Consider the following 11,754-nt stretch of genomic DNA (forward strand, 5'->3'; position numbering starts at 1 on the left):
GCTGCGGTGACTGCTGTGTGAGCTGCACAACAAATAACCAAGGCAAATATTGCTCGTAATATTCTGGGATAAACACTTTTCAATTGGACAGCGAGTTGTACAACAGATGTGTAAAATCTGAATGAAATTGTAGCTCATTCAAAGAACGTGTCAGCCGCACCCAGCAAAATGTGTGGCCCAGCAGCAGGGAGAGAGGGGATGCAGGGAGGCAGGGATGTAGGTAGGCAGGCACAGGATCAGGAGCAAAGCTTTTTTTATAAATTAAAACGCCATTAATTACATCCGGATTTATGTCGTGTTGAGCAGTTAAATAGCCATAATGCACCACGTTAAAAATCAGTTTAAAATCATTAAAAACAAGATCTACCGAATGGAAAAACTTGTACTGAACGCACCGCAGTTGTTATACCCTTAAAAAAGGTGTAAGCTAATTTCAACTATAGTAATTGAAAAATTTGTGAACAGTTTTTGTTTAGTTTATCAATAAAATTATTTCACCCTCAATTTAAAATTATACAAACTATAAAAGCGCAACATTTTGCGAATCTCGGCGACAGGAAATCTGTTAGCATAGTCCGGCCAACGCGATAAAAGGGGGTCATAGTTGAATGCAGCAGCTCATAAATCACATGCGAAATGCTCGCTGTCATAATTTGTCATAAGGCGTGGACACGCCCTCCATTTGCCTGCGTCCCTTTTAGTCCATGAAAGAATCGGTTGAGCCCAGTCTGAAACATGTGGCAAGTTTTTCAAACTGAAGTTTTCGTGCAAGATTGTTGCCGACTAGACCCGATGACATATGAAAGAGTCCCGAGTCCGACTTATTAACCGATGTACTTGTCACAGAAATTACTGCACTGTGGCATGCAAAGCTATAGGTGGGCAGGGAAACCAACAATAGACCCGATGCCATATGAAAGAGTCCCGAGTACGACTTATTATCCGATGTACTTGTCACAGAAATTACTGCACTGCGGCATGCAAAGCAATAGGTGGGCAGAGAAACCAACAATCAGCAGAAATCACAATCGCAATCGCAATCAAGAGAAGGGCAAACGAATGGGCCGCCCTCACAATAATACTTATAATCGCATAATAATACTTGTGCCTGCGATCTGTCAATCGCGGCAGTCAGACGCGGTTCCCCTCGCCGATTATATGGTAGGCACCCAGTAGGCTGAGTTGTTGGGGTCTGTCGCGGTCGCCGTTGCCGTTGAAATTCTGTTGAAAACCGAAAAATGCATTCACGCACCTGAATCCCTAATTAGACGACCATCGGAGTCCCCAGACCCGCTCCACGACAAACCCACAGACGACTGGCAGCTACCGGCGGTATTGCATATTTTTCTTTATTCTTTTCTTTTTTTCCACTACTGTCTTGTGCATTAATTAATTACATTTTTATGATATTATTAATTTCCCAACAAATATGAGATTCGAATCCGACTCGGGCTCCGGCTCCGTCTCCGTTTCCTCTCCCGACTCTCTCTCTCTCTTTGCCCAGCAATCCTTATCCCAATTCCCATGGCTTATGGGCACGTACGATGAGCTCGTAATAATAATGAATGTAAATTGCCTCAATGAGCGATTTAATGTCTTAATACATTATTTACAATGCATGTTCATTATTATTGTCTGCACCTTTTTAATGCCACGCCCACACGCCCCACGAACTGACCGACGGTTGACATTTCCACAAACAATTTGAATATAATTACTACTATTTGTTGTTGTTGTTTTTGTAATAATAACAATAAAATAAGCTAGAATGCGCGAGTCAAAGGGCAGGCTATGAGATACTCTGTACCCCACAAAAGCGCTAAGAAATGCGGCTAGAAAGACTTAAGAGTGTTAATTAAATTTAAAAAAATAATTAATTAGAATTTTTAAAATACTAAATATATATTTCCTGATAAAGAATATACAATCATAATTAGCTTAGAAGTACGGCTAGAAAAAGTTAAGGGTGTTAATTAAATTTAAAAAAATAATTAATTAGAATTTTAAAACAATATATACATTTTCTATTTAAGGAATATACAATCATATTATTTGTCGTCTTAGCAACTTTGTTATACCCTATTTGAATAGTTAAAGGGCATGAAAACAAAGAAAGTGCCGACTGCATGTGCCTAGATTAATAATTCAATAATAATCATATAGAAAAGAATTACTGAACTTGGAAAATATTGAAATCACTTCACAGCTGCGGCTATTATTTTTCGGCTTTTGGTCACGAAGGAAGCCATTTGTCAAACTTTGTCAGATATTTCGTGCAGGCTAATTTAATATAAATGTATTTTATTTTGTGACCTAGTCTTGGCTCAAAAATTAAAAGAGCTCCAAAGCAAGTTACACAATAGTAGAACGTGTGGATTATAGAAATGATCGAGTGCATCCAAATTGGTGGCTGTATTTTGTTTTTGTTTTTTGCATAATTGGCATAGCGACATTTATCACACAGAAGTACTTCCGCCCTGCCGCAAAGGTCGCATGATCCTTACCGCATAATAAAGCAAATTTGGCCGTGTGCACGTTTCACCAAAAAACTCGGAATCGGACTGTGTGTGGTCCTGCCCCGGCGAGAGAGATCGTTTAGGATGAGTTACGAGGCCAAGCATCGAATCTACGTGCTCTGTTAAAATGTTTATTGACTGCGGTTACCCGTCCAAAGGACACGTGCACAGACGTCAGATAATTGATAAAACGGCTCAGATAAGATGGGAATTTCAGTTAAGTAATTGATATTCCTGTCGACAGTCAAGTTTTACCGGCTACCCGCTGAGCACTGGGCGCAAAAGCAATCAGCATGTGGATGTGAATGTGGCGACTAAAAACTGACGGACAATTTATGCCACAGCATTCGGAACTGCCAGCACCCCCCCCCCCCCCCCCACAGGAAGGGAAAGAGACAGCAATATATATATATATGATTTTTGGTGAGTTGGCAAAAAAAAAAAACGGGCAAAAATCTGGGAATAATAAAAAAACACGTTTGCAGCACAAAAAGCACATCATTGTCATCTCCTGGCTAGCAATTTGGGGACCGTCTTTTTTGCAACGCCCACCGCCTCACACACACACACGCACACACAGTTGGCTCTCGTCTGTGTCTGTGTCTCTGTGTGTGTGTGTCTGTCTGGACGCGCTCTAGTTCCGCCCACCGGCTTCCGGCCACATAAGTGCCAACTCTCGGTGAGTATCATTTTTTTGCTGTTATAATTTGGACGCTTTCAACGCTGGCTACCAAGCGCTTAATGTACTGCAATGTGACGGAATGGGTGGCGCATGTCCATAATTACAAACCACCCACTGAGCGTGGTGGCCACTTGCCTCCTCTTGCCTCTGCCAGTAAAAAAGTGATGACGTAGATTGTGCCACAACTCAATCGTTTGGCAACGCCCACCGCTCAGCAGGCGGCCAAATTTTGTGGCAATCATTGTCGCGCTACTAAAGTGCTGCCTCTGGCTTGTGGCTGGACAATATAATAATAAAAAAAGAAACACATTTGAGTTCAAGTAAACAAGCACAAGCGCAAAGTACCATTCGAAATTGATACTAAGTAAAATGTTTTTTTTTTTTTTTCAAATTGCAACTGCTTTATTCGGCTTTCTTCTTATGCCGTAGCAGTCAGCTTTGGTAGGTGAGCGTTAGTCTATCGGTAACTCTTAATTGTAAATGCAGCCCGGGGGAGAAAGTAAATTTTCACTTAAAAAGGCGCAAAAATGTACGCAGTCTTAAAATTTATTCCGGTTTATTTGTTCTTACGCGTGTAACTATCTTCGGCTGGACAATATAATAATAAAAATAAAAACACATTTGAGTTCAAGTAAACAAGCACAAGCGCAAAGTACCATTCGAAATTGATGCTAAGTAAAATGTTTTTTTTTTTTCAAATTGCAACTGCTTTATTCGGGTTTCTTCTTATGCCGTAGCAGTCAGCTTTGGTAGGTGAGCGTGTTAGTCTATCGATAACTCTTAATTGTAAATGCAACCCGGGAGAAAGTAAATTTTCACTTAAAAAGGCGCAAAAATGTACGCAGTCTTAAAATTGATTTCGGTTTATTGGTTCTTACGCGTGTAACTATCTTCAGCTATTTTCTTAAGATGTTTAACTGTGGCCTTGTCGTTTTGGTTAACAAGCTTAAAGAGCGCACTATCCTCGCGCTGCAGCAGTTTATGCGGTGGTCCGAATTCGACTATCTTTCCTGCATCTATAACGAGGACGCTGTCATTGTCCATGACTGTGTGAAGGCGGTGTGCAATGGTTAACACTGTGCACTGCGAAAACTTGGTATGTATTGTCTCCTGTATTAGTTTGTCGGTGCTGTAACAATTAAATATGTATATTAATTAAAGCAATTCACCGATGCCCCATGATCTCACTTACTCGGCATCTACATTCGCTGTAGCCTCGTCCATAATGAGTATTCGATTATTACGGAGTATGGCCCGCGCTAAGCAAACCAATTGCCTTTGGCCCATGCTGAAATTTGAGCCGCCATCTTGCATGTGGCAGGAGAGGCCGCCCTCCAAACTCGTAACGTATTTTTTAAGCTTTACATCATCAAGAGCGCCCCAAAGCTGCTCGTCGCTCTTTTCGCCAAACGGATCGAGATTGAAGCGCAAAGTGCCAGAAAACAGTACAGATTCCTGTGGTATAATTGAAATGCGACTACGCAGATCATGCAGGCCCAGTTGGGCAATGTCTTGGCCATCGATTTCGATGAGTCCCTCGTTGACTGCCAGCCGAAACAGGGCTTGTATTATGGAGGATTTTCCAGCACCCGTGCGTCCCACAATTCCAATCTTCTCCATCGGTTGTGTCTCAAAGCTCAAGCCTTTCAGGATTTCGGTATCATCCGGTGCGTAGCGCATGCGTAGCTCACAGAAACGCAAATGTCCCATTTGTGGCCATTCAGCCGAAAGATTCACCGCTTTTGGTGTCTCCAGTGGTGGCTCGGATGGCGTATTGGCATATTCCAGCACACGCTCAACGCTGGTCATTTTATTCTCCAGCTCTGCCGTTTGACGCATACCCCACTGACACATAATCACCAGTGTCATGGATTGGGTGATGGCCAGACCCACATCGCCGCTGTAGAAGCTCTGATTGATAACCAGGAAACTGAATGTAACGGCCAGTATGTAAACTACACAAATTAGATCCGTCCAAAAGGAAAATGCGCGATTGGCACTCGTATAAAGAAATAGCGCAGAGGAGTTGGTATTCTGGTGTCCATGAAAAGTACGCTCCAGCTGTGGCATAGCGTCTAAGGCCCGAATTGTAGTTAAGCCTTGAAACGTTTGATTGGCATGGGAATAAACTGGACTACGAGCTGATAAGAAGATTGAACAAAAGAGTATGGTGTAAGTTGCTGAGGTGATCGAGGCTTATGCCTTGCTTCTTTGACTTACTTAAGCTCTCAATACGTTTGAGGCTGCGACTGGCACCTATGTAAAAGGAACGGCACAGGTACATTAGAACCGCCATTATGGCCGCTGGAATCAGCAGCCAGTAGTTGGCAATAGCCACAATAACCAATACTGCGACCACATCCACAAAAAACTGTAAGAAATTTAGAAAAAACCATTAAAAACCCTTTAATCATATATCCGTTTTTTTTTAGTTTGGACTAACCTGCAGTGAGTCCATCATGGCCTGTGGCAGCGCCACATCCACATTCTCAATGTCGCTGGAAAAACGATTCAGCACCCGTCCCGAGGGATTCGCGTTGAAGAAGAACATGCGGGCACGAATTATCCCATCAAAGAGTTGATTATGTAGTCGAAGTGAAATGCGCAGGCATAGGAGAAAAAATCCAAAAGTGCGCAACAAATATAATGCCAGGGTGCACACCAGGAGCACCGAGTACCAAGTGACCATACGCGAGCGCGTCTCTTCGAATTGCTCGGATGTTTCATATTCTCGATTCTCCTCCCAAGTCGCCCAACGAGATATGAAGATGTCCACCAGCGCTTGCAAAACTCGGGCGATTATAAAGAGCGCGAGCACCAAACACACCAAGAGCGGAGAGCCCAGAGCCCGGAAATAGTCCCTGTAGATGTCATAACCAACGGCGCCTTGTTGCTGCCGCTCCGCGAAGGCGTTGCCGTTGTTTGGCTGCTGATCCACAGCCTTTGCAGGATCCGGGAATAGCTTGGAATTTCTGTCTACTTGGCTAAGCACTCGCTTCACCTGCAACTTATCAGCCTCAATAGCATCGAAGTCTGGTGCTGCATGCTTTTCAATAACATCCCGCAGCTGCGCATAGCTGCCTTGATGTGTTAGACGGCCCGATTCGAGCAGCAATAAATGATCAACTTGCTGCAGCAACTGCACATGATGAGTCACCAATATCCGCAGCTTGTCGGCCAAAAATCGATTGAAGCACTTCTCCATTAGCAGTTTACCCACTTTTGAGTCTACCGCAGCTAGTGGATCATCAAATAAATAAATATCCGCCTGACGGTATACAGCACGCGCCAGACTAATCCTCGCCTTTTGACCGCCGCTTAAGCTGATGCCCCGCTCACCCACAACAGTTGCATCGCCATTGGGCAGCAGCGCCAGGTCACAGTCCAGCTGGCAAGCATGCACCACGGCACGGTAACGCTGCTCATCGTATGGCTCCACAAAGAGTATATTATCACGAATGCTGGCCTGAAAGATCCATGGCTCTTGCGGTGCATAGCTCAACTTGCCGTGCAGCTCTACGCGGCCCTGCATCAGCTCCACTTCGCCCAAAATAACATTCAAGAGGGTACTTTTTCCAGAGCCAACGTTTCCAACAATGCCCACCATTTGCGTCGCTCGCAGCTCAAAGCTGATGCCTTCAATATGCGCGCGGCGCGCTTGCCGAGTGTTTGGCATGTTCCAGCTCGCACTGACATTGCTGAAACGAAGAGACTTCACATCGCTCTCCACGCAATGCAGTCGACCGTCAGAAAGTGGCTTGGCTGATGCCGCAGTGTCTGTGTTGAGTTGCATTATGGGATTGTCACGACAGCTGGAGCAGTCTTTACTCGTCGTGGGTGACTCCTCCTGCTGCAGAAATTCCGTTACACGCCTTGCGCTGACCACAGTCTGTGCCCAGGTGGTGATGGCCAATGGCCAAAAGTGGAGCAATGAATCATTCAAAAGACTGTAGTAAGACGAGAGTATAAACACCTTTTGTGCGGTGACCACGTCTCCGGTGTACACGTAAGCAATGAGACTGAGAAATAGGGACACCTTCGATATCATATTGGTGCACTGCAGCGCTGCGTAGATGCTCATGGAACCGCGTATTTCTTTAACCTCGAGCTTTCGCACGGTGGCTATTAACTTCGCAAAAGATTGCTCCCAGGCATACATTTTAATCACCTGCATGGCGCCTATAATTTCGTTCATTAGCTTGACACGTCGATCTCGCTGTGCCGCCGATCTTGTGCGAAATCGAGCCGCCGCCTTGGCTGCCCAGGCCTGCAACGGAATCAATAGAACAATAAAGGCGATTCCTATCAGAGCCGTCCAGCCAATCTGTGTGTACATAATGTATCCAAAGATGCACGCCTCCACAGGGCCCTTCCAAAGATCGTGAAAGAAATAAAATGTCAAATCGAACTGCGGCAAATCGATGGACATTACTGATATGGCCAACGCGCCCAGTCCATCTCGGCCATTTATTGCCGCCCGCAAACACTTTCGGTATATAAGCCCAGCAAAGGCCACTCGGATACGTGTGCCCACGGCAAATACATAGAACATAAATGGATGGAACACCAGTGAAGTCACTAGCGAGCACAGAACAATGCCCATGGCGTACATGTATGCGCTTTCCTTACTGATACTGGTTTGTCCCTCGGCAAAGTAAGAGATCAAACCGCCCAGAAAAAGTGGCTGAAAGGCGCTGTGTATAAAAAAGAACGTTGAGGATTATCACATCAGAGAAATAGATTAACTCGCAATTTTAAAGCCAATCTCTTTCTGGTAAGTTAACATTATTAAAATTCTCGCACTAGAACATTTTAGAGGAGGGGCGATAAAATTGCTTGATAAATGCAAAGCTACACTCACTGTATAACGATCTCCAACGTTGAGTAGATCACACAGACTGGTACGAATTGGCAGCCGTAAAATGTGAAGATCAGATGTAGCACACTTGGCCTTTTGCTGCGCTGCGATTCACGTGTCCAGGGCTGCTGCAAGTCCTCCGTCAGCTTCTCGCTGTCGAAGGTGGGCAGATTGGCGTATAGCTCGTTGTCTGATAGTTCTTCTCGGCGTCCTTTGCCGAACACATGACGCATCCATCTAAGGTATTAGAATAACGAGTCTTAGTTCTGTCATATCTATTAGACTGAAGCAACGTGCTGTAGAACAGGCAATATACACGGATCCGTTAGTTCACCAATGATTTATTTGAAGCGAGTAACCAAATGATTAAAAACAAACACATGCAAGGGTGTAAATATCTTGCAGACCACCTTATCGAGTCAGACAGAAGATACAGGAGCTTAAGTGGGCTATAGTTGTCAGTCATGACTGAGGTTCGTTTTAAAGTATACATATGTATCAAGCGATCTTATGTTAAACTCACACGAAAAACCACTTTGAAAATATATTTGCCTCTAGAAACGGATTTGTTTCGCGTTTTTGGTTTGCCTGCGTATTCATAGCTCCATTCACGATCTTTTACTACCATCTACGGCTGACAATTTAAAAATGCGCCGTATAGCGCCCATTCCCCAGCTCTTATAACTAATTTTTGTGTGTTTGTTTGAAGTGCCAGCCAGTCCGTCATCAGAACACACTTAAACGTATTTTGCACTTGGCACAACGCAACTTGCTGATAAAAGTGGCGGTCAGTTGGCCAATGGGACTGGCCTGAGGCTTGTGGCTAGTATAGTCAAATGCGTAATCAACAGCAATATAGCGCAGGAAATTGCCGGCCATTTATGCGGCCATTTAGTGCAGATTGCAGCTGAGTTTGTTTTGCTTAAGCGTGCCTTGTAAATTTTCGGGATTTTTAGGTAATTCGGCTTTTTGTCTCAAGTGATAAAAATGATTAGCGATGTTTTTTTTGGGACGCGGGGCAACGCTCTCCGAGGTTGTACAATCTAATCATGGCGAATTTAAATGATATTTCGTTATAAATTTCGTCACAGATAAGTTGCCTACAATAGGTACGATAAATATAGATGAGAACCATTTGTTCAGTCGATGCTAAGCTTTAATAAGACATACACGTGCACAGCCAATGGGCGAGGCAATAAATACAAACAGTGACACAAATGTTGCAGTAGGGCTTAAAATAAGAACAATAGTTTAACACATTCCACAATACGACAAATACAATAAGGACCTAGTTTGGAATTCTAAGGCAGAGTGTGCAGCTCCTCGAGCGTATAAAGCTGATTCGTGCGATCGTAGACCATGCGCATGTGTTGCAACATCTCTGGCAGCTTTTCAATGGCTCGCGGCACATTCGTGTCGTGACAGACGCGCTTGAAGAGCTCGCCGCGCGTGGGTATCGCAAACATTGCCACCTGGGCACCTTTGCGTATAAGGAACGGGTGATGCCGGGCCAGCGTGTCGTTGTATGCTGACTTGCAGATATGGTGCGCCTTTTCGCCATCTGCCACGTCTCGCAGTCGGTTCAAAAACTCGTACACAAACTCTGCAATTGAAAAATATATAAGATAACGATAAGATGTTCTCTTATGGTACTACTACAACTACCTAATCCGCGATGTAGTCGCAATAAGGTGCGACTGCCCGAGACGTAGCCCTTCTGATGCAGCAGGCTGGCGCCCTTTTCATACAGGATCATTGTTTTGATGCTGTCGAAGTGCTTTTCACTTCCGGTGTCCTGCTGTCGATGCTCATAGAGTATATCCAGTTTGGTGCGCACGTCGCTGCTCACGAAGGTGAACACGCTGCCCATTAGCAAAAAAAATCTGGGAAAGCAGAGTTCTCAATTGTTGTGTATTGATGTATCCTGATTAACTTACTTCATGATTTCCTCATATGCCTCCAGATAGTCTTCCATGCGAACATCATCATCATCAATTAGGCTACTTTCAAATAGTTCTGAAACTTTTTCAATATCAAAACAATTTGCTCCACCTGCTGCAGAATCGCGTACAGCTGACATTTTTAATATGTCCTCGTATGGAGTATAGCTCTTATTGTCGTCAATAAAAACAATTAAATGTCAGATATCGGTATCGGTACACAAATATCGATACGATATTTAAGGTTTCCGTGTGTGCTTTTCGAGTTTCGATAGGGGAGTTGTATGTATACGATAGTCGATTTGCGTGGTATTATTTGGCGCATTTAATACATGAAATCCTATCGGTAATTGTCGATATCGATATATAATATCATCTGTTTTAAAAGCAAGTGCGAAATGAATTTGGAAACATCCTCCGAGCTTTTGCTCACAAAAGAGCAACTGCAAAATATATTGGGCGAGCTGACCGCTGGATATATAACGTCGGCAGAGCCACCAATTACAACTACACCAATTCTGCCGCCATTCAAGAAACTTGGTGTACTCGTTGACTTTGATGAAATTGCTGAAGCTAAAGAATCGAAAGTTCCCACATACAAAAGTATCGTAAATGTTAAGACGACACAATCACAGTACTACAGCTGCATCCAATGTCGGCGCCAACTTCCGACTGCACATTTATTAGATCTGCATATCACCGAACAGCACGATTTGTATTTTGCGGCAAGCGTGGAGCGCGGCGATAAGCCTCTGTACGCATGTTACATTGAAGAGTGTACTATGAAATTCTATATGCCAAGTGAGCGTAAGGACCATTGCATCACGCTGCACAAGTTTCCGGTTAACTATCGTTTTGACCAAGAAAAGGCCACTAAATCGAAGAATCGCAAGAAGAAAGATGCGAATGCCATGGATGTGGATGTGGCTGTGGATAGTGTGCCATCATCCAACGAGGGCAAACTTCCTTACATAAAGGCTTTTAGCTTTGGGCATCCTACACAGCGAACTTTCAATACACGCAAGGAACGCGGCTCTGACAAGGCCTTGAACGATGTGCAGGCAATGAAAGAAGCCCTTGAGGACATGGATTAAGCTTTATGTTACCATTTTATTACTCGAAGTTTGCATTATAAGATACTTGTATTAATTAACTTGCGGAAACCTGAAAGATCATTTTGTTTTAATGCTCGACCTGAAAATCGAGAATAAAATTAATTGTTGTGTAGGGTCAGATTTATTCGATTACTTACTTTCCCGTGTTGGCGTTAATGTAGTGGTAAGCAACAACGAGCAGAAAAAGGAATACGCCCAGAACGTTTGAAAAGATGGCCAATTGCACGTCGGTAATCATTTTGATAGTGAACCTCTAAAAAAACATAAAATATTAGTATTTTTTCAGAACGCTGGTGACACGTCATGTGTCAAGAGGCCGGTGGTTTTGCTGATAAATCCACACAAAGTGCAGATAAAATGAATTGCACTACATTTAACACGCGGATTAAGTTAACAATTAGACTCTTGAAACATGACGTTAGACATATATTTACTTTTAGTAAAAACACAAGCCGGTCCTGTTTAGACTTATTAATATAGCCAGAGATGCTAAATAACTATCGATTCATCCAAATCCAGTTTCTGATAAATATGAATTTACGACACTATCGATATAAACAAAACTCCAGTATTAGTATTTTATAATCGAATATGTTACATTTATCTATCGATGTTTAAAAACTTCAGCAACGATAGGAGGAGG

The 11,754-nt window shown here is 43.5% G+C and overlaps 4 protein-coding genes across 4 annotated transcripts; 1 reads left to right on the forward strand and 3 right to left on the reverse strand.

The window, feature by feature from the left end:
* Window positions 1-4,045: 4,045 nt before the first annotated feature.
* On the reverse strand, window positions 4,046-8,760 carry LOC135430087 (probable multidrug resistance-associated protein lethal(2)03659). Its single transcript, XM_064684638.1, has 6 exons — window positions 8,580-8,760; window positions 8,060-8,293; window positions 5,642-7,892; window positions 5,419-5,569; window positions 4,391-5,339; window positions 4,046-4,327 (listed from the first exon to the last, which is right to left on the reverse strand). Exons 1-6 carry the CDS (start codon window positions 8,654-8,656, stop codon window positions 4,063-4,065), a joined length of 3,927 nt encoding a protein of 1,308 aa, XP_064540708.1. The 5' UTR covers window positions 8,657-8,760; the 3' UTR covers window positions 4,046-4,062.
* Window positions 8,761-9,190: 430 nt separating this feature from the next.
* On the reverse strand, window positions 9,191-10,189 carry LOC135430089 (ceramide-1-phosphate transfer protein). The gene is made up of 3 exons (XM_064684641.1): window positions 9,994-10,189; window positions 9,722-9,939; window positions 9,191-9,659 (listed from the first exon to the last, which is right to left on the reverse strand). Exons 1-3 carry the CDS (start codon window positions 10,134-10,136, stop codon window positions 9,358-9,360), a joined length of 663 nt encoding a protein of 220 aa, XP_064540711.1. The 5' UTR covers window positions 10,137-10,189; the 3' UTR covers window positions 9,191-9,357.
* Window positions 10,190-10,358: 169 nt separating this feature from the next.
* Window positions 10,359-11,229, forward strand: l(2)k10201 (lethal (2) k10201). Its single transcript, XM_064684640.1, has one exon. It carries the CDS (start codon window positions 10,395-10,397, stop codon window positions 11,088-11,090), a length of 696 nt encoding a protein of 231 aa, XP_064540710.1. The 5' UTR covers window positions 10,359-10,394; the 3' UTR covers window positions 11,091-11,229.
* On the reverse strand, window positions 11,087-11,642 carry LOC135430090 (dolichyl-diphosphooligosaccharide--protein glycosyltransferase subunit 4). The gene is made up of 3 exons (XM_064684642.1): window positions 11,546-11,642; window positions 11,249-11,364; window positions 11,087-11,190 (listed from the first exon to the last, which is right to left on the reverse strand). Exons 2-3 carry the CDS (start codon window positions 11,347-11,349, stop codon window positions 11,169-11,171), a joined length of 123 nt encoding a protein of 40 aa, XP_064540712.1. The 5' UTR covers window positions 11,350-11,364; window positions 11,546-11,642; the 3' UTR covers window positions 11,087-11,168.
* Between the last annotated feature and the right edge of the window lie 112 nt (window positions 11,643-11,754).

The sequence above is a fragment of the Drosophila montana genome, unplaced genomic scaffold (assembly GCF_035044405.1).
Source record: "Drosophila montana isolate Dmon_TW-CO22-7 unplaced genomic scaffold, ASM3504440v1 contig_2883_1, whole genome shotgun sequence".
NCBI lineage: Eukaryota > Metazoa > Arthropoda > Insecta > Diptera > Drosophilidae > Drosophila > Drosophila montana.